General features: G+C 43.2%; 1 protein-coding gene across 6 annotated transcripts in view; it reads right to left on the bottom strand.

Moving 5' to 3' along the window:
• The window catches only part of ZZEF1 (zinc finger ZZ-type and EF-hand domain containing 1), a 117212-nt gene extending 95049 nt beyond the window's left edge, over positions 1 to 22163 (bottom strand). For all 6 annotated transcript variants that reach the window (XM_061176817.1, XM_061176816.1, XM_061176820.1 and 3 more), the window contains exons 1-4: positions 21718 to 22163; positions 5592 to 5736; positions 2130 to 2324; positions 437 to 608 (exon numbers count right to left, since the gene is read on the bottom strand). In XM_061176817.1, coding sequence (XP_061032800.1) covers positions 437 to 608; positions 2130 to 2324; positions 5592 to 5736; positions 21718 to 22071 — 866 coding nt within the window. In that variant the 5' untranslated portion in view covers positions 22072 to 22163. The remainder of the gene's footprint in view (positions 1 to 436; positions 609 to 2129; positions 2325 to 5591; positions 5737 to 21717) is intronic.
• Between the last annotated feature and the right edge of the window lie 123 nt (positions 22164 to 22286).

Here is a 22286-nt window from a genome sequence, read left to right as displayed (position 1 = left end):
TCTTCGTTGTGGCGCGCGGGCTCCTCATTGCGGTGGCTTCTCTTGTTGTGGAGCATGAGCTCTAGGCGCGCAGGCTTCAGTAGTTGTGGCATGTGGGCTCAGTAGTTATGGCTCGCGGGCTCTAGAGCGCAGGCTCAGTAGTTGTGGCACACAGGCCTAGTTGCTCCGTGGCATGTGGGATCTTCCCGGACCAGGGCTCGAACCTGTGTCCCCTGCATTGGCAGGCGGATTCTTAACCACTGCGCCACCAGGGAAGTCCTAACTTGATTCTTAAAGCATCTTCCCAGATAGTCACAAGAAGAAAAACACTAGCCAGTTAAATAGAAAATATTCTAAAATTTAAAAAAATAATTTTTTAACACATTGATGGGATAAGACAAAGAAAGTGGGTAATTTTCTTGGACTTTCACTCAAGAATTGGTATTACAGCACCCACCGAATCCAGTGTGAGCGGGCACTGCCATCTGACTGCCAGTATGATGACGTTTCTCCATTTGTCATCTTGTCAATGTCTGCAGGGTTGGAGGATGTTTCTATATAAGCATAGCACTTTGCTACTGACTTGAGTTTGTCCATCTCTGGACTTCTAGTTAGATCTCCAGGGCTCTCTGCAAGAAAAACCAGATTTTATCATGACATCTCTTTCACAAAGAATTTTTAAAAAGATCATTTAAAATATCTAGCAGAAATGTGCTTGGCACTTTGGCCCTAGAAAAATAAATGCTCCTTAAAATCTCCTTCCAAATTGGAGAACACGTATAAAGCAGAAGGACTGCTCCATGAGCTGACTGTAATACAACACAAATCCATTGATATATCTGCAAAACCACCCAAGAGATGAATATGATGTCTTATAGTTTGAATTTACATTTCTTTAATTATGAGTGAGATTTTTTTAAGCCACTTGTTTGTAAGCCACTCGTGTTTCTGAGTATGGCCTGGTCCTACCCTCATCTACTTTTGTTACTGGGTCACAAGTCTTCTTATCAATTTATATATTTTATGTACATTATGTAATGTATATATACACATACATAGTAAGTAATATTTACTGACTGTTTACTGTGAACCAGGCACTTTTCTACACATTTTTATGTATTAATTCATTTTAGAGATGAGGAAACTAAGGCAATTAAGTAATTGCCCAAGGTCAGAGTAAGTAAAAAAAATTGAGTCTGTCACAATGTTACAAAATATACTTTTGTTCCCTACAATGTCATATGTCTTTTGACTCTGCTTACATTTTTTGCTGTAGAGAAATTTAAATGTGCATACAGTCTAACTTATTAATCTTTTCTTCTGTAGTTTTTGAGTTTCATGTCCTGCGCAGAAAGGTTTTCCCATGTCAGGGTTTTTAGCTCTTATAGCTTTCTTTTTGGTTGAGCTTTTTAATCCGTCTGAAATTTATTTTCGTGAATACAGTGGGTTAAGAATCTTGTTTTATTTTTTTCTGCAAATGGCTAACCAGTTCCCTAACCCAACTTGTTTGCTAATTCACCTTTCCAACCTGACGTGTAATGCTAACTATATCTGGTACTATATTCCCACATGTATTTGGGTCTATTTCTGGACTCTTATTATGTTCCACGGACCTGCCAATTCACAGTATCAACTTTTGTTGTGGTCACTAAGTGAGTCTGTAGTGGCTTCCCTCATTTACTGAACAACTATTCACAGAGTACCTACTACATGGCAGGCATAGTTCCAGGTGCCAAGGATAATGAAGCGAACAGACAGACAAAAACGCAAGTAAACACTAGTGCTACAACTTCAGATGATGGGAAGTGCCATTCAGACTATTAAACCTGCAAAGGGGATAGTAACCAAAAGGTAGGGAGTGGCGGGGGTGGGGGCATCAGTTAGATAAGAGTAATGAGAAAAGGCCTTCCTGAAGTCACACCTGAGCAGAGACTTGGGGTTATGAAGAGGGGGAGAGGGAGGGGGAGGGGAAGGAGAGGGGGAGGGGAAAGGCAGAGCAGGTCACATTCTTGTGCTACAAACTGGTCACTATTACGTTTTCAGAAATAAAAGCAGGGAGAAGTATTGGCTCGTCCTATCAATAAATAGCACACTGGGAAGAAACGATGATCACGCCTTCTCAAGAACGCCCCCCACCCCCGCACACGTACCCTTTTCTTTTTGTACCAGTTGATCCAGAGCCTCCTTCAGAACAGAAGCCCTCATGGTGCTCATGTTATTGCAGTGGTCCAGCACAGGGTAGGGGATGACGGGGCTAGAGAGCCGGTTGCGATGCAGGAAGCGCAGAATCATTGACGAGTGAACATCCAGGCCCTCCTTGGACTCTGAAAATATGTCTATGAAACCTAAGCAGACAAAATCCATCTTTGGTGTTTTCGGGAACCCACCACAATAGTTTCCACATCCCCTGCCTGGCGGCCTCTCTGAATTAGCTGAATTAAAAGCAGCCGGTAAGAATCCTCACTGATAGTTTCAGCTTTCATCATTGAAAAATCTAAAAAAGCTTTTAAGAAGTGAATCAGTGGTAATCTCAATTTAAAAATTAACTTCATTGTAGTTTAACAGAAAGTTTAGAAGACTTAGAATAGTGATTATTTGTTTCAATCCAAGCTTCAAATTTTTATAAGTTTAATTTATAAACCTAAATACTAACTAGAAATTTTTAAAGAAGTTTTGCATATAGAATGTGGGCTAGGAATAAAGTTTATCACGTTAGAGAGTAAAGGCATAACTGCTTTTATACTAAGCTACAGAAGACCACAATAATGAAAATATAACCACTGCCCTGACCACAATTCCTGATGGCATCTTATAGTTTTTAAGGTCCTTCCACACACAGCACCTCTTTTGGTCCCCACAATAAGGTGGGGGGGTGGAGGGTCGGGGGGAGAAGGCACCGAAGGTACTGGTATACTCCTCTTACAGCTGAGGAAAATGAGGCTCAGGGGACAGACCAAGACCACAAAAAAGGGGCAGGACCGGAAACAGCTCCTCGCACTGCCTCCGAGTGCTCCTTCCGCCATTCCAGTTTTTTCTCTCCAGTGTGGCTCCTCTGGAGTCTCCCCCATCTGTCCATCCCTCTGGCCACTGCCCAGGCTCTGGCCTCAGCACCGCCCATTCATACACCTCCCCAGATATCCTAAGCAGCTCCCCTGGCTGCATTTTGTCTGACATTAACTTGAGTAATCTTACAAAAACACAAATCAGGCCATGTCTACCCTGTTTAAAATCCTTTCATGGTTCCTCATAACCTACAATAATATGCTTTGAACTGAGGTGCACATAACCCAGGCGGTTAAGTGAAGAGAGAATAAACATGGCAGCTTTTCCTGCAGCTCAGATATGCTTGTAGATTTGGAGAGGATTTGTTTTTCTTTTTGTTTTGCTTTCTAATTAAAACAAAAGTACATATATTATAATTGTATCATTTGATGAACTGTCACAAACTGAACACACCCACGTAAGCAGCACCTAGAGCAGGACTCCAGAAGTCCGCAGGAGAAACTACTTTTAAGCGTGAAACAGAAACATTATATGAGAGCAGAAGGAAACTTTGCATTGATTTTTAAAGATAAACATAAGATTGAGGAGAAATTGTGCCCTTGAAGCAGCGCATTTGATTCTACCCCCTACACAAAACCCAGAGACACTGGTTTGATTTCGCAAGCCGCAGAAGTTGATGCCATCCCTTGCCTCTCCTCTTACAGTTCTTTTCTAAGCAGACGCCCACAGCAATACCCAAACCTCACATGATGACGCTGCTGATGCTGCACTGATCTCAGAATCCGTGTGACGCTTGTAATGGGAAAACTTCTGTCATATGCTGAAACAGTCCCGGTAAAGGGACTGTCTCTCTTTTAAACATTCAGCACCCATACAATGAGAAACAAAAGGAATAAGTGTCAGTCTGGGTTAGACAGAGGGACCAGGGAACTAGGATCCCACCAGAGAGGTGAGGTCAGCTCACCAACGTTCAGCCTAGGAATGCGAAAAATAACTCTTTTAAGTTGGCTGTTGATAAAAATTTTGAGTAGAAAGTCCTAACTCATTGGGATTTCCCTGGTGATCCAGTGGGTAAGACTCTGAGCTCCCAATGCAGGGGGCCTGGGTTCCATCCCTGGTTGGGGAACTAGATCCCGCATGCATGCCACAACAAAGAGTCCACATGCAACTAAAACCCCGCACAGCCAAAATTAATAAATAAAATAAATAATAAATAAATAAATAATTAAAAAAAAATAAAGTAGCGCTACCTTCAGTGTTGTAATTAAAAAAAAGAAAGAAAGAAAGAAAGTCCTAACTCACAACCCTGCTAATAAGGTAAGAACCTAGGGATCTGGACCTCCAACTTTTCTAACCTAATCTCCCCCTCTCCTCAAGGTCACCCAGAGCAATGGTGCACTAAGTAATGGTGGATCCCCTGGTCTCCACTCCTTTCCTCTCCTCCCAAAACATCTCTTTGAAGTGTTCAAATAAACTCCTGATGCTATCCACATGCCGGTAACACAGAGGTGGGAGTAATACGTAAATGCCAAGATGTAAGTTAGTTATGCATAATTCAAAGTATCATTTTAACTGCCATGAGAATAGGAGAAAAGTTAACATGTACACGTTACCTATAATGCTCTATAAAAATTACGCAATTAAAGACAATTTGAGGAAGAGTGGAAATAGGCATTCTTCACTGAGATACAGAAACCATCCTTCCCTAGCTCAATAGATCCTCAGCAGGAAGTCAGAGAGGTCAAGGACAATCAGAGTTACATTTATGTATCCAACAAGTCTATCTGCCTCCTTGCTGCCGGAGCTCAGGCTCTATACTAAGTACTATGACTCCAAGTGCACAGAGCAGGAAAAGCTCTTGGATAAGATAAACTGAACCAAAAGGATGATATGCCAAGTTTGTTTTTTTTTTCCCTTTCAAACACAATTGTTTTCTCACTAGAAAAAAAAAAAAAGGTAATTTTATTTTGATTCTGTTTCTGAGCCCCCCAAAGAAACCATCAAAAACATAGACAAAATTTTTTCATAGGTATAATGTAGAAGTATTGCTTAATTTCAAGCTATTTTTATTCTTAGTTAAATTTCAGAGTGATAGCTTTCTAAAAAAAACACTGGGTGCCTACCATGTGCCAAAAATTGTACTAAATGTGAGGACACAACAGAAATAAAAGAGAAGGTTCCCTGCCCTCGTGGAGCTCACAGGATAAGAGTGAAGACAGACATTTACAAATAAGTGAGTAATAATTAATTAATTAATTACAACGGTAATATGCTGCAAAAAACAAATGCAGGATGCTAAGAGAACATACAGTTGGGGCCAAGGAAGGCTTCTTGAGAGACTGAAATAAAGAGATCCACTAAGGAAGGCAGTCTCATGACAAAGGTTCATAAAAATGGTAGAACTGCTCAACCATCACTGTACTGGGGAACAAGAGAAATGATTATACTGAACCCTAATTCAGACCACGAGCTTAATGAAGACTATCAGAGAAGCACATTTATTTCATGGTGCCCACAAGCTTGCCTAATTACAACCCATATTATAGCAAAGTTCATTTGGGCTTTAAGAGAGCGTTCTTCAGCATTCAGCACTCAGATGAGAGCCTTACCTGGAACAAGAGAACAGGCTTGCAGCTGTCTGATGATATGGCTCAGCTCCCCTTGAAGATTAGCTCCACTGGAATTTTTGAGAGCCTCCAACATGTTCTCAGCATCAACGGTACCATCACCCTCGGCATCAAACTGGGCAAAGGCCTAAAAGACGAGATGCGAGAAAATCAGGTCTGTTCCAAATCCTGAATAATTTTTTGGACACTTCCCAAGACCAGTGATTTTTGTTGTTGTTGTTGTTGTTGTGGGAAGAGTTCCTATACATCATTCAAAGAACAAATACATTCAGGATAGTAATTCACTATGCTCTGCAGAATGTGTGTATAAGTATTGCTACATGTATGCACAATTTCATCATCTCATCTCTTTCAAGAGAGTAAGCCCCCTTCCCCCAAATAATTTCAGAAGAAAGCAACCACTGCAAAAATGTTCAACTGGTTACAAGTGACAAAAACAAAGCATTGGCTTAGGGTAGCACCTCAGGTTTATCTGGGCTTTTTCTTTTAAACACTCTTTGGACACGAGAGCTAACTTGGTTTATCTACTTCATAGCCCTGTTTTCACTAACCTTTAACCATAATCTAATTTGCTCCCTGTTCATGTTGGGCCATCTGGGGAACCGGGTACAGCATGGGATTTGGCTTGAATCCTGCTCTGTCACTAACTGGCCATGTGACTTTACACACATTTCTTTGCCTCCATAAGCCTCAGCTTCTTGATCTGAACAATGGAGCAAATATTACCAAACTCACAGACTGCTGCCTGGATTAAGTAACATTGGCACAGAGCCCAGTATAGAGAAAGCACAGGAGCAGTGCAAAGTGGTCCTCTTCTCCTTTCTAATCTGCACTGTTACCTCCTCTTGTGTCCCTGACCCTCTCTCACATCCTAAAGACTTTCCTCACCCAGCAGCTGCCCCTCTCCCCAGATCTCAAGCCCTCCTTCATCAGGGGCTTCTTTCTTCCTGCAGATACACTCACTCACAAACATCCCTCATCATGAAATACTTTAGGAGTCTTCTACCTCCTTTCTAAGTAATCCTCTCTCTTTCTTAAAACTCCTGCCCTCTTTCCTTACTTCCCCCCTCCAAGAAAAATGGAAATTCATGACTGACACAAATACCCCTATTTCCATCACAGACCTCTGAACAATGCAGTGTTTAATAGGAACATATGCAAATTCCTGTGTTTGGGTCCAAAAACCATGGACATAAATGCAGGAAGGGGGACAGAGTTTAGAGGTAGAATGTGGGAGAAAGATCACAGCATTCTTGGGGAGGGGGGTGGGAGGGAGGCTCGAGAGGGAGGGGATATATGTATACATATAGCTGATTCACTTCGTTCTACAGCAGAAACTAACCCAACATTGTAAAACAATTATACTCCAATAAAAAAAAAAGATTGGGGCTTCCCTGGTGGCGCAGTGGTTAAGAATCTGCCTGCCAATGCAGGGGACACGGGTTCGAGTCCTGGTCCGGGAAGATCCCACATGCCGTGAAGCAACTAAGCCCGTGCACCACAACTACTGAGGCTACGCTCTACAGCCCGTGAGCCACAGCTACCAAAGCCTGCGTGCCACAACTACTGAAGCCCACATGCCTAGAGCCCGTGCTCCGCAACAAGAGAAGCTACCACAATGAGAAGCCCATGCACCGCAGCGAAGAGTGGCCCCTGCTCTCCGCAACTAGAGGTAGCTTGTGCACAGCAATCAAGACCCAGTGCAGCCAAAAATAAAAATAAATAAAATAAATAAATTTATTTAAAAAAAAAAGAGATTATAGCATTCTTTTTGCCTCTACTTCTTTTGGGGGATTATCCAAAGAGTTAACAGGCTACATTAATCCAAAAAGTTATCAAAGGCTACACTAATGAAGGCATAATGCTCAGAAGGAGGGAAGATAGCATCCTGTTCTTTTCTGATTAGACCCAATCAGGAAAGCTGAGCTTAGCTGGGAAGTCACACACCCAAAGTAAATGAAATAGAAGAGATCAGAGGAAAGAGACCACGATGAAGAGAAGACGAGAATTGTGAGAAGAGCTGAAGGACCATGGAATCTTCAGTGAGGAGAAAAGATGACTGGGAGTAATAGACTCCTCTTCAAATACCTGATGGGTTGTAACGGGAAGGAGCAGTTAAGGTCATTACATAGAAGCTAGAGGGAAAAGCTCATCATAAAGATGCACGTGTCTGGATGAATGGATAAAGAAGATGTGGTACATATATAATGGAATATTACTCAGCCATAAAAAGAAATGAAATTGGGTCATTCGTAGAGATGCGGATGGACCTAGAGTCTGTCATACAGAGTGAAGTCAGAAAGAGAAAAACAAATATCGTATATTAACGCCTATGTGTGGAATCTAGAAAAATGGTACAGATGAACCTACTTGCAGGGCAGGAACAGAGATGCAGATGTAGAGAACAGATGTTTGGACATGGTGGGGAAGGGGAGGGTGGGATGAATTGAGAGATTAGGTTTGACATAAATACACTACCATGTGTAAAATAGATAGTTAGTGGGAATCTGCTATATAACAGGGAGCTAAGCTCGGTGCTATGTGATGGCCTAGTTGGGTGGGAAGGAGGCGGGGCAGGGAACAGAGATGCAAGAGGCAGGGGATGTGTGTATGCGTATGGCTGATTCACTTCACTGTGCAGCAGAAACTAACACAACATTGTAAAGCAACTGTACTCCAATAAAAAAAAAATAACCTGCTGTATAAAAATAAATAAAATTCAAAAAATAAATAAATAAAATAAAATGAGATCAATATTTTATAAAATTCTTAAAATACTTATGCTTCATCAAAATAAAAAAAGATGGATGTGTCTGCTGTTAGTGGGGTATAAAGATGGATTAGGAGGCTCTAGAAGGAATGCCCACCTCATCCCTCAAGGCTTCAGAGCAACAGCTAGACAACCAGCCAACAGGAGTGTTCAAAGAAGTCATACTAAACAAATGCATTTACCTCTGCTCCCTCATGGAATCCCACTAAGACAATATTATAAAGGGATTTTTTTTTTTTTAAAGCATAAGGACAAAGAGAACAGGAGATGTTGCAATAGCAACAAAATTTTGGAAGCTGGGAAGCAGATGGATGAATAGTACCTGTCTAAATAAAACTGTATGTACACTGGATATATCAGCCATAAAGGAAGATCTGTGGGACAACTGGATAAATTTTGGGGGGGGACTGGGTATTAATTAAACAGAAATTAATGTAACAGTGAAGACCACTAACTGAAAAAACTAGGCTACAGAAGAATATTAGAGAATGATCTCCTGTTAGTTTGAACAAAAAGCAAATAGGCACTTCCCATTTTGGTACCAAATATATATAGATAGATACATAGATACATAGATATATCTGAAAGAATAAACATCAAGATGTTAATAGTGGTAATACAGCAATCTACATATGTTGCTTTTATAATAATAAAGAGAAAATTATAAATATTAAGAAATTTTAAGCACACCCCAATATAAAAAGTAGAGCCAATGGATATGGAGGGAGGTAGAGCAGAAGCACACCTCTGTCTGCCCTGAGGTCCCAGGATGTGAATACGCAGTACCGATGACAGCTACTTCGCAACTCCTTCACATTACAGCATAGTGAGAAAATAGTATTTGTATGACTCAGCGTCTGAGGGGCTTAGTACAGCTGTAACCCATTAAATTGGGAATGACAGATGGTTTGGGAAGCTCTGAATTAATATTGAGCACTGGCTAAATTTTAAGCAGTGTACGTATCATTTATTCCTCATAACAGCAAAAGCCCTTACTATTTAACCTCCCCATTTTACAGTTGTACAGAGAGGTCGGAGAACTTGCCCAAGGTCACACGGCTAGTATTCGACTACAAAGCTCCCAGAGCTCACGTTCTTCACCACGACTCCATTCTCCTTCCTTTGACCAGATAACCCCTGGCGTTCCTTGCAGTCCGGAGACCAAGTGCTCAAAACACCTCTCTTATCCATCTCTTTCCTCCATCTGTAAAACTTGCTCTCAGCACCTTGTGCCCATGTTAACTCAGTATCAACCTTAAAACTGAGACTCACCCTCTAAATTTCAAATAGCACTCAAGTCCTACTCCTACCAGAACTTCTGCACTTCGAGTGCCACCTGCATCTCAAGTGCTGTTTGTTCCCAAATTCCCACACAACTCCTGCCGTTTATGGCTGATAAAAATCCTATATAAGCAAGGCTATACAAACGGTGACATTCTGCTATTTTTAACAGACTCTGTTGATCTGTCAATAGTTAATGGATATGATAAAGAGAATTTTCAAACAAACAAAATAAAGACAGTTCGGGTGAGAAAAAATATCAGAAGAGCGTTGCTAACAGCTTTACCAAACAAATACGTGATTTCCTAACACTCAGGAATCGTCCTTAAAGAGGGGCTTCCCTGGTGGCGCAGTGGTTAAGAATCCTCCTGCCAATGCAGGGGACACGGGTTCGAGCCCTGGTCCGGGAAGATCCCACATGCTGCGGAGCAACCAAGCCCATGCGCCACAACTACTGAGCCTGCGCTCTAGAGCCCACGAGCCACAACTACTGAAGCCTGCGTGCCTATAGCCCGTGCTCCGCAACAAGAGAAGCCACCACAATGAGAAGCCCGCGCACCGCAGCAAAGAGTAGCCCCCACTCAACGCAACTAGAGAAAGCCCGCGCACAGCAACGAAGACCCAACACAGCCAAAAATAAATAAATAAATAAATAAATAAAAAGGAATCGTCCTTAAAGAAAAGAAATGCACAAGTTTTAAAATCTAACACTTAACATCTAGTTTGTTTCACAGAAGCCAATTTACTTAGCACTTATTCAACACCATCCGACAGGCAGCCATATATACTTGACCCATGCTTGGGTATGTGCATATTGGGTTTCAGGGCATAGTCCTTGCTCTCCAAAATCCTTACAGCCTAGAAGAAGACAGATTCGTAAACCGAGAGCAGCAATGTGATAGGTGTGATAATTATAACACAGAAGTAACAGCATAAACAACTATAATAGCTGATACTTACTATTAAGTAAGCATTTGCTAGGCCCCAGACAGAGTTCTAAGTACCTCACCTGGATCAACTCATATTTTCCACAACCCTAAGGTCTGTACTATCGCTTTACTAGAGAGGGAAAGAGAGGTTAAGCATTTTGTTCAAGGTCACATGGTTAGTACTGGTAAATGATGGAGCTTGGATTCCAATCCTGGTTTGATCTGGGACCCCACACTGTCAACCACTATGCCATGAGCTAACAGAAGCACTCCAGAAGCCAGAAGCCCAGGAGGGGTAGGGGCGTTTGGGGGAAATGGCCCTCAGAAAAATGACCCTTGAACTGAGCCTTAATGAATAACTAGGAATTCGCAAGTATATGAAGACAGGGAGGCCATCCTGGGTAGAGGGAACAGAGTGTGAGAACAGACACAGAGTGCACCACAGATTGTGAAAACTATAACCTACTGGTGGTGTGGAAAGGCGGCGGGGACAGGGGTGAAGAGACACACAGAGGTCAGAATAGAGGGAACCCGGCCAACCAGGCTGCAGAGCTCAGATCTCGCAGCAAGGGTGCCATGAGGCTGCTGGAGAAGACTAAGGGTGGAGGGGGCCGAGCATCCCAGATCTATAAAGGCTCCCATATTGGAATGGACCTACAAATCTCTTAAAATATGTTCCTTTATACTGCTGAACCCCTTCTCCAGTGTCTCTGTGACATACATTGGTGATGGGAAGCTCATGTCCTCTGGCCAGTTGACAGCAACAATGCTCTTCTCTATATAAGAAATGGAAATCTCCGTCCCTGATGTTACCACCCCGTGGGGCCCTTCAGAACACATCTGTTCCTTCTACCCCAACACAGCCTGCAGATCACTGGAAACACTGATCAGGTCCTCCGAGTTTCTTCAAACCCTCCATCCTTCAGCCAGTTCTCTATCTGGTATGGCTTTTGGTCTCATTCCCATCCTGGCTGCCCCCTCCAAGATCCCTCCAATTTGACAATAAACCTCAGAGCAGTGCCTCTCAACTTCCATCGGCTGATCCACTATAAGAAATACATTTTATATCATGAGCCAGTATACATGTAATTGGTATAAAAGTTTGGTGAAACAATGTAGTTTTTCTTATCAGATATAATGTACCCTGATGTTTTCTATTCCATTCTACTCGTTCATTTTTTTTAACTTGCAGGTTAACACTGACTAAATAGATTTCCAACCCACTGAAGGAACAGTCTGAAACTCACTGCCCTGGAACGTGGGGCCCCAGACCCAACTCGATACACTGGGTCTAGCCTCATGGTGCAAAGTAAAGCAAGTCTACCTTCGCCTCTCTGCATACAGAGCAAGACCCCCAATTTCCATGGAGTCTCCACATAGACAGCAACCTGGACTGATCTGCTGTATTCCTCCTCCTCCTCCTCTCCTGCTCCAGGTCTCTTCCTGTCACACCCGCTACGTGCTCTGCCATCCACATGACAGCTATGCAGGCAGCTCCCAAGTGCCGGCATTATGCTAGGGAGCATGCGGGAGATAAAGAGTATAACACAGTCAGACTAAGGGGAAATGTGGACAAGAGATAAGTGTCACACGGACCTCTTACTTTCTGTGAGACCTGGGACAAGACTCTTGGCCTCTCTAAGTCTCAACTCCTCTTCCCACCCAACCTTCCTTCATAGCTTGTTGTGAGGATCCAAAGGTTTCACGAACAAGACTATGCCTAGTAAACTGCAAAGAACTATTAATACATTCTAATTAGAGGCCATAATTGATACACCTCTCAGACAAGAGACAGAAAAGTGGGCTGGCTGACTGTAGACTTCCATCCATTCGCCTTGGCCCGAGGGCAGCATGGGGCAGGGCTCAGACCATTCCTGTCTAACCTTCTTAACCACTACTGGGATCAAGACCACAGTACACATAAGAGAATGAGCCAAAATCATCGCAGACCAGAACTGTGGGCTCAGACAAGCAGAATACAATGCACCAGGCTTACATATAAAGGCTGCACACTGGTTCAACTTGGAGAAGCACACTCCATCAGAAGTCAAAAGATCTAGGTCTGGTCCTAGTTATGCCACTTGTTGGCTGAAAGGGTCACTTATCCATTTAAGGCCTTAGTTAACTCATCTGTAAGACTGTTTCACATTCCATGTCTAAGTGAAGTACTGAAGGGCTGTCACAGAAGATGGAGTAACGAATCCTAGAGCAGAGACAGAACAATAGAGAAGAATAACACCACTAACAGCAACATTTACTGAGCATTAAGCATGTGCCAGACACTGTTCTAAGGGCTCTACATGAATTCATTTAATCCTCACACCGACTATATAAGGTAGATACTATTATTATGCTCATTTTATAGGTGAGGCAACTGAGACCCAGAGTGGTCATGTAAGTCAATCAAGGTCACACGGCTTGAGGATGGTGGAACTAGGATTTGCCCACAAGCAGGCTGAGTCCAGGGCCCAATTCTCAAGCTCAGTCTAAAAAAGAACAGTGGAACAGGCAGACTTATAAATCGGCAAACTCAGAACTTCCCTGGTGGCACAGTGGTTACGAGTCAGCCTGCCAATGCAGGGGACACGGGTTCGAGCCCTGGTCCAGAAAGTATCCCACATGCCGCGGAGCAACTAAGCCCGTGCGCCACAACTATTGAGCCTGAGCTCTAGAGCCCACGAGCCACAACTACTGAGCCAACATGCCACAACTGCTGAGGCCCGTGCACCTAGAGCCCAGGCTCCACAACAAGAGAAGCCACCACAATGAGAAGCCCGTGCAGCACAACGAAGAGTGGCTCCCGCTCACCACAACTAGAGAAAGCCCGCGCACAGCAACAAAGACCCAATGCGGTCAAAAATAAATAAATAAAATAAATAAATTTATTTTTAAAAATGTAAAAAATAAATAAGTAAATAAATCAGAAAACTCGCTGATACCTTTAACAGGCTAACTGTCCAGGATGTTACAGAAGGGATCCTGGGGCGGGTGGGGGACAGGTTGCCTGCAATGGCTACAAAGGTCCCAGCCAAATCAGACTCTAGACCAGGTCCTAAAGAAACATCATTCCCCAAGTTTTGCTTTCTCTCACCTCAATATATTTGCACATGCTGTGCCTTTCAAATGGAATATCCCTTTCTTTCTTTTCCTGGCAAATTCTTTCAGCTTCTCAAGCTTTGGTTTGGTGAAGCCTTTCCCAAACTCCCATGCTACTGTTAAATGCTTCCATGTGGTCCTTGAAAGTGGAAATGGCTTAGGAGGGAGCAAAGGGCTGAAGCGAGAGAAAGGGAGCAAAGGACAAAATTCCCCTCATATATGGGAAACAGTAAATGGACCCGGCTGGCTAAATAGCACTGGGAGGTAAGAGCGGAAGGGTATAAAGACCTAAATGTTAGACTAATATTTGATTCTGAAGGCAATGGGAAGCCACTGAAGTTTCTAAAGCAAGACAGTCCATAATGTAGTGGTATTCTGGAAATCAGGGAAAGGCAAAACAGATCTGTGACCTCTCCTCCATAGCTCTCGTGGATTGTGAAGTTCTCCAAAAGAAAGCCAATACCATCACTCCCCCCAAAGCAAAGCACAAAGAGCCAGAATAACCTCCAATTCCCCCAGGATCTTCCTCTTCTGCACTGCCTCATCACTATCAATGGCCAACGTTTACTGAAGGCTTCCTGTGTGCTGGAGAAGTGCAGGCAGTGCCTCAGAGCCCCATGGCAGAGCAAGGCTACACAGTGTGCTCTAAGTGCCAGAAGACCTGTACAGAACAGGAAACAAGAGCCTCAAGGGTAGGACTGAAAATACGATTACATAGAAGCCATCTGAATCATGCCACAGGAAAGGCTTGGTCCCGACCAGGTGATGGTGCCAAGGCAGGGAATCTTGAAGAACTCATAGAAGGAAGGTCCACACACAGGACACGGCAGGTGTCCCACAGGGGACAGAGGTAGATAAGGTCAGACAGGGAGACAGGCTGGCCTGTGGGCTCCGACTCATTCAGAGGAATATGTACTTCATCCCTCAAGCAGTGGGGAGCCTCTACAGACTCTGAGCTGAGGGTAAGCAATGCTTGTAGCCTGCTTCCGCGTTACGGTACATTCACATGTCTCTCACACTCTTGTGTCTTGACAGGATACAGAATTACATCTGCATAATTCTATTTGCATAGTTCTTGGGCTCAGAGCCATTCTAAATTAATTGATCAATACTATGACATGATAACGCCAAGATGGTATTTTTCTCCAAATTTCCTCTAAACCCAACAGTGACTAAGAACCTTTTTAAGTTTTCACTAAAACTGTATTTAACTGTTTCCTCCAATGTCAAGAAATACCTTCTTGGGGATTCCCTGGTGGTCTAGCGGTTAGGACTCTGCGTTCTCACTGCAGAGGGCCCAGGTTCAATCCCTGGTCAGGAAACTAAAATCCCACAAACCGTGTGGTGTGGCAAAAAAAAAGAAAAGAAAAGAGAAGAAAAATCTTCTTATTAAAAGGTTACGGATTGAATATAAAATATGAGGTTGGAGAATGAGGACTGTATCATATTCAATCTGTCAAATCAAACTGAGGGCTCCAGGGGAAAATACCTACTGAGCACTGGCTATGAGTTGGGACTGTGCTAAGACAGTAAACAAATGAATAAAAATGGTCCTTCCTTAAATGGACAAACTCTTAGAAAGGTATAACCTTCCAAGACTGAACCAGGAAGAAATATAAAATATGAACAGACCAATCACAAGTAATGAAATTGAAACTGTGATTAAAAATCTTCCAACAAACAAAAGTCCAGGACTAGATGGCTTCACAGGTGAATTCTATCAAACATTTGGAGAAGAGCTAACACCCATCCTTCTCAAACCCTTCCAAAAAACTGCAGAGGAAGGAATACTCCCAAACTCATTCTATGAGGCCACCATCACCCTGATACCAAAACCAGACAAAGATACTACAAAAAAAGAAAATTACAGACCAGTATCACTGATGAATATAGATGCAAAAATCCTCAACAAAACACTAGCAAACAGAATCCAACAACACATTAAAAGGATCATACACCATGATCAAGTGGGATTTATCCCAGGGATGCAAGGATTCTTCAATATACGCAAATCAATCAATGTGATACACCATATTAACAAATTGAAGGAGAAAAACCATATGATCATCTCAATAGATGCAGAAAAAGCTTTTGACAAAATTCAACACCCATTTATGATAAAAACTCTCCAGAAGGTGGGCACAGAGGGAACCTACCTCAACATAATAAAGGCCATATACGACAAACCCACAGCAAGCATCATCCTCAATGGTGAAAAACTGAAAGCATTTCCTCTAAGATCAGGAACAAGACAAGGATGTCCACTCTCGCCACTACTATTCAACATAGTTTTGGAAGTCCTAGCCACAGCAATCAGAGAAGAAAAAGAAATAAAAGGAATACAAATTGGAAAAGAAGAAGTAAAACTGTCACTGTTTGCAGATGACATGATACTATACATAGAGAATACTAAAGATGCCACCAGAAAACTACTAGAGCTAATCAATGAATTTGGTGAAGTTGCAGGATACAAAATTAATGCACAGAAATCTCTTGCATTCCTATACACTAACAACGAAAGATCAGAAAGAGAAATTAAGGAAACAATCCCATTCACCACTGCAACAAAAAGAATAAAACACCTAGGAATAAACCTACCTAAGGAGGTAAAAGACCTGTACTCAGAAAACTATAAGACACTGATGAAAGAAATCAAAGATGACACAAACAGATGGAGAGATATACCATGTTCTTGGATTGGAAGAATCAATATTGTGAAAATGACTACACTACCCAAAGCAACCTACAGATTCAATGCAATCCCAGCAAATTACCAGTGGCATTTTTTACAAAACTAGAACAAAAAATCTTAAAATTTGTATGGAAACACAAAAGACCCTGAATAGCCAAAGCAGTCTTGAGGGAAAAAAACAGAGCTGGAGGAATCAGACTCCCTAACTTCAAACTATACTACAAAGCTACACTAATCAAGACAATATGGTACTGGCACAAAAACAGAAATATAGATCAATGGAACAGGATAGAAAGCCCAGAGATAAACCCACGCACATATGGTCACCTTTTCTTTGATAAAGGAGGCAAGAATATACAATGGACAAAAGACAGCCTCTTCAATAAGTGGCGCTGGGAAAACTGGACAGCTACATGTAAAAGAATGAAATTAGAACACTCCCTAACACCATACACAAAAATAAACTCAAAATGGATTAGAGACCTAAATGTAAGACTGGACACTATAAAACTCTTAGAGGAAAACATAGGAAGAACACTCTTTGACATAAGTCACAGAAAGATCTTTTTTGATCCACTTCCTAGAGTAATGGAAATAAAAATAAACAAATGGGACCTAAGGAAACTTAAAAGCTTTTGCACAGCAAAGGAAACTACAAACAAGACGAAAAGACAACCCTCAGAATGGGAAAAATATTTGCAAATGAATCAACGGACAAAGGATTAATCTCCGAAATATATAAACAGCTCAAGCAGCTCAATATTAAAAAAACAAACAACCCAATCCAAAAACGGGCAGAAGACCTAAATAGACATATCTCCAAAGAAGACATACAGATGGCCAAGAAGCACATGAAAAGCTGCTCAACATCACTAATTATTAGAGAAATGCAAATCAAAACTACAATGAGTTATCACCTCACACCAGTTAGAATGGGCATCATCAGAAAATCTACAAACAACAAACGTTGGAGAGGGTGTGGAGAAAAGGGAACCCTCTTGCACTGTTGGTGGGAATGTAAGTTGATACAGCCACTATGGAGAACAGTATGCAGGTTCCTTAAAAATCTAAAAATAGAATTACCATACGACCCAGCAATCCCACTACTGGGCATATACCCTGAGAAAATCATAATTCAAAAAGACACATGCGGGACTTCCCTGGTGGCACAGTGGTTGAGAATCCGTCTGCCAATGCAGGGGACACGGGTTCGAGCCCTGGTCCGGGAAGATCCCACATGCCGCGGAGCAACTAAGCCCATGTGCCACAACTACTGAGCCTGTGCTCTAAAGCCGCGAGCCACAACTACTGAGCCTGAGTGCCACAACTACTGAAGCCCGCGCGCCTAAACCCGAGCTCTGCAACAAGAGAAGCCACCTCAATGAGAAGCCCACGCACCACAACGAAGAGTAGACCCCGCTCGCTGCAACTAGAGAAAGCTTGCGTGCAGCAATGAAGACCCAACAACGAAGACCCAATGCAGCCAAAAATAAATAAATAAATTAAAAAAAAAAAAAAAGACACATGCACCTCAATGTTCACTGCAGCACTATTTACAATAGCCAGGTCATGAAAGCAACCTAAATACCCACTGACAGACGAATGGATAAAGAAGATGTGGGGACTTCCCTGGTGGTGCAGTGATTAAGAATCTGCCTGCCAATGCAGGGGACACGGGTTCGAGCCCTGGTCCGGGAAGAACCTACATGCTGCGGAGCAACTAAGCCTGTGCACCCCAACTTCTGAAGCCCGCGTGCCTAGAGCCCGTGCTCCACAAGAGAAGCCACCGGAATGAGAAGCCCGCGCACCACAACAAAGAGGGGCCCCCACTCACCGCAACTAGAGGAAGCCAGTGCGCAGCAATGAAGACCCAACGCAGCCAAAAATAAATAAATAAAATAAAATAAATAAATTTATTTTTAAAAAAAGATGTGGTACATATATACAATGGAATATTACTCAGCCATAAGAAGGAACGAAATTGGGTCATTTGTAGAGACATGGATGGATCCAGAGACTGTCATACAGAGTGAAGTAAATCAGAAAGAGAAAAACAAATATCGTATATTAACGCATATATGTGGAACCTAGAAAAATGGTACAGATGAACCAGTTTGCAGGGCAGAAACAGAGACACAGATGTAGAGAACAAACGTATGGACACCAAGGGGGGAAAGTGGCAGGGGGTGGGGTGGTGGCGGGATGAATTGGGCGATTGGGATTGACATGTACACACTGATGTGTATAAAATGGATAACTAATAAGAACCTGCTGCATAAAAAATAAATAAAATAAAATTCAAAAAAGAAAATGGTCCTTCCTTCAGACTTTACAACCCAACGAATTTCACAAAGTAGGCACCAAAGCTAATACAGAAAATTAATAAAATAAGACCTATTCGTACTAAATTCCCACATTCAAGGCATCTGCTATCATCCGGTGTTCAGCACTTTTTTCCTGCTCCAGAGCCTACATGATTTTCTGGAAGCTTATCATATTAAGAGCACAATATCTAATCTCTAATCTCTGATGTCAAATAAGAATTTAACTCTAATTCCTCTTCTACATAGGAGTCAATTAAATTAAATATTGCTCCCTGTGAGCAAATCAAAGAGTCCTTCTCCATGGACCACACCCACCAAGAGAAAAGGTGTGTTGTACTATAAAATGGTAACGCTTCAGACTTTGGTACAAGTTCAAGAATTTTTTTAGGACAACACCTCAAGCAACTGAGGTCACAGGAATGTGAAGGCAAGACAGCTGGGTACACATGGATGGCAACAGGAGCCGGAAGAACCAACATGTACAACTTGGAAACTCTTACCATTACACTAGTAAATACTATACACCGATGAGAACCTGCTCTACAATCTGGTCCCCGCCTGCTTCCTAGCCTTGTTCTCCTCCTGCTGCAGTCTATGAAATTGTAACCCAATATCTGTTTTCCTCTTCCTCAGTAATTAAATCCTGATTTTTAGCTGAATATACGGCCATGGAATAAGGATCTTTCCCAGCCTCCCTTGCAGTTAAGTGTAGCCATCTGACTGGGTTTGGCCAAACGGGTTTGTGGCCCTCTCCTTACTTTTCCCTTTCCTGCTGGTTGTGCAAAGCAACAGTAACAGAGTCATTTGGGTCATTAAGTGAAGGTGACTGTGGAGGATGACAGCACAAGAAGATGGACAGAGTCAGGTCCCTGATAACTGTGAAACTGCCATATCAATCCTGGACTGCCTAAGTGGACTTTTACATAAAAAGCTTCTTTATCATTTAAAGCACTGATGCACTGGATTTTCTGTCCCTGGAAGCAGTTTTGTAACCATAACACATCCTACCAATCTTTCTGATTCTCTATTCTCTGGACTTGGGACTTGTGTATTCGACTCCCTCTGCCTGAAACACTGCTAACACCTCTGCTCCTTGTCTGCTTTCAGCCTTCAAATCAGAGCTGAAAAGTTAACTTTCTCAGGTAAGTCTTCCTTGACACCCTGGATGAGGTTAAGTACTCCTATTTTTTCACTATGCTTTCCCTTGGATAATACTCACCACACCTATAATTGCTGGGTTAATGTGCATCACTTTCAGTACTAGATACTCTTTAAGAACAAGTTATCTGCTTTGTCCACTGTCATCCAAGTGCTGAGCACTCAGTATATGCCCAACAAATATTTGCTCAATGAATGAATGGATAACGTCATAGCCCTTGAGTGAATTCTGGACCACACCTCGAGGACTTCTGGCCTTACATTAAGGGACTCCTGTAGCTCTACTCCTGTCAGACACTCTCACAATGTAAACACTGTTTCTCTCCATTCTCTTTTGGACAATTCTGAAATGTGCTAACTCCTTCAAGAGATCTGCACAGCTCTTTCTGACACTGCTTCATTTTCTCTTTATACACCTAGGACTAGAGTGGAAAGTATTGGTAATTCCCTGGTAGTCCAGTAACTAGGACTCCACACTTCCACTGCAGGGGGCCCAGGTTTGATCCCTGGTCAGGGAAATAAGATCCCACAAGCCACGCAGCATGGCCAAAAAACAAAACAGAACAAAACAAGAAGATAGAGTGGGAAGTATAATGTATGCTCCTGGAATTAAAAAAAAAAAAAAATGGAGACACTTCACTAAGTTATATGACCAACATTTTCAAAAGTCGGGATTCTTTACAGGTATTTTTAAAAGGGAAGTATAAGAAACACACAAACCACATTATCTGAATTCTGGCCATGTAGAGGAAAACATCCTTAAAATATTTTAAAAGCCTCTGGTTTTAAAGTGTACATCACTTTTTAATGGCATTATAAGTACCTGTCAGTTTACTGCTTTATGCACTCACCCTTCATTGACACTGAATATACTACATGGTTTACCCGTTTTCACAAATTAAGCACCTTTTTGTTATAACATGGTGGAGTTAAAGAAATAGGGCCCCAAGAAGGAGGTAGTGTGACATAAGAAAAACAAACAAAAAACCAAGAGATCTGAGTGACAGTCTCAGTTTTGCCAATGATTCACAGGGTGATCCTGGATCAGTTCTTTTCTTAACTCTAAAATGAAGAATGCAGTACAGAAAATTTCTAAGATCCCTTTGTAGGAAAATATTTTGTTGCCATATCAATTTGCTGTTAATCACTTAACAGAGACAATGTTGGTGATTATGCCCAAAACTATTATATATAATTACAAGTAGTGACAGGAAACCTGGTATTTGCCTATCAGTTTTAGGTTCTAGGTAGGTTTAAATGAGTCGAAAATATGACTTTTCAAAGTTCTAAAACAAATGTGTGTTTTGGAAAAGCTAGTTTCTGCGTGATGAGAATGGCTTTCAGAATGTGAAAATTTCCAATATGTGTTATTCTCCTCCCACATTCGTCAGGCCCACACACTGGATTCAGAAAGGTCTCTGCAAAAACCCACTGGCCAATAAAACAGAATGGTTTTCATGGCCACTCCCTTGATCCCTAGAGCACATCTCCCTTAAACCATTCTGGAGCATGATAAGGAAGCTCCAGAGGGTAGTTGATGCAGCGTCAGGCAACAGCACAAAGGTCTATACTACAGCAACATGCAAAGACATCTACACTTGTCCAGTACTTCCGAGCAAGAACGGCCTAGTCTAGGATTTCCACACCTCTAATAAAGGTTAAAGAGATTCACAGTCGCCTCCCGAAGTGAACAGGCTGGAAGCGCCCACTGTGAGTCCCGGCACACTCATGCTCCTATTCTGGGAACCTGCAGACCCTATGGGTTCCTGCCCAGCCTCTCCAAAGCCACCGCCCACCTCTTCACGCCCTTGGGGGCGACCGCCCTGCCCCCTCCCCACAGTCGCCAGTCAGCCCTGACCTCCTCGAACCGCTCGCCCGAGAAGCCGGCGCCACGAGCCTCCAGCAGCTCCCCGAACTGCTCCAGGGTGACGGACTCTTCGCCGCGGCCCAGCCGCTCTTCCAGCCAGCGCAACAGCGCGCCGTGGTGCCTAGACACCAGAGACTCGCAGGGCGGCGCGGGTCGCAGCGCAGCCGCCGCCTCTCGAAGTCGGGCCGGCTCCAGTAGCGCTGCGGCGGGAGGTAGCGCCGGGGCCGCGGGGCCCGGGCCGGGGGTCGTGCCCGAGTCCTTGGCCCAGTCCTGGTGCGGACCCCAGCCCTCGCCCCCGGCAGCTGCCGCCTCGTCTTCACTGCTGTGACTCGGAGCGTTCCCCATGAGGTCTCCGTCTCGGGCGCCCGGCTCTGCCGCCGCCGCCGCCTCCCCGCCACGACCTGTCAACCTCCGACGGCACCCGGCGGGCGGGGACGGGGAAGGGACGGCGGCGGCTGCGGCTTCCGGCTTCCTCGCCGACAAGCGAGGATTGATGTCGCAAAGGCGCCGTCAAGCGGACTCCACCTGTCGTGAGACAGCTAGCTAGGGCAACCTGATTT

Source organism: Eubalaena glacialis, chromosome 19 (assembly GCF_028564815.1).
Source record: "Eubalaena glacialis isolate mEubGla1 chromosome 19, mEubGla1.1.hap2.+ XY, whole genome shotgun sequence".
Taxonomy (NCBI): domain Eukaryota; kingdom Metazoa; phylum Chordata; class Mammalia; order Artiodactyla; family Balaenidae; genus Eubalaena; species Eubalaena glacialis.
The sequence above is the reverse complement of the archived record's forward strand: the minus strand, read 5'-3'. Positions and strand labels throughout refer to the sequence as shown.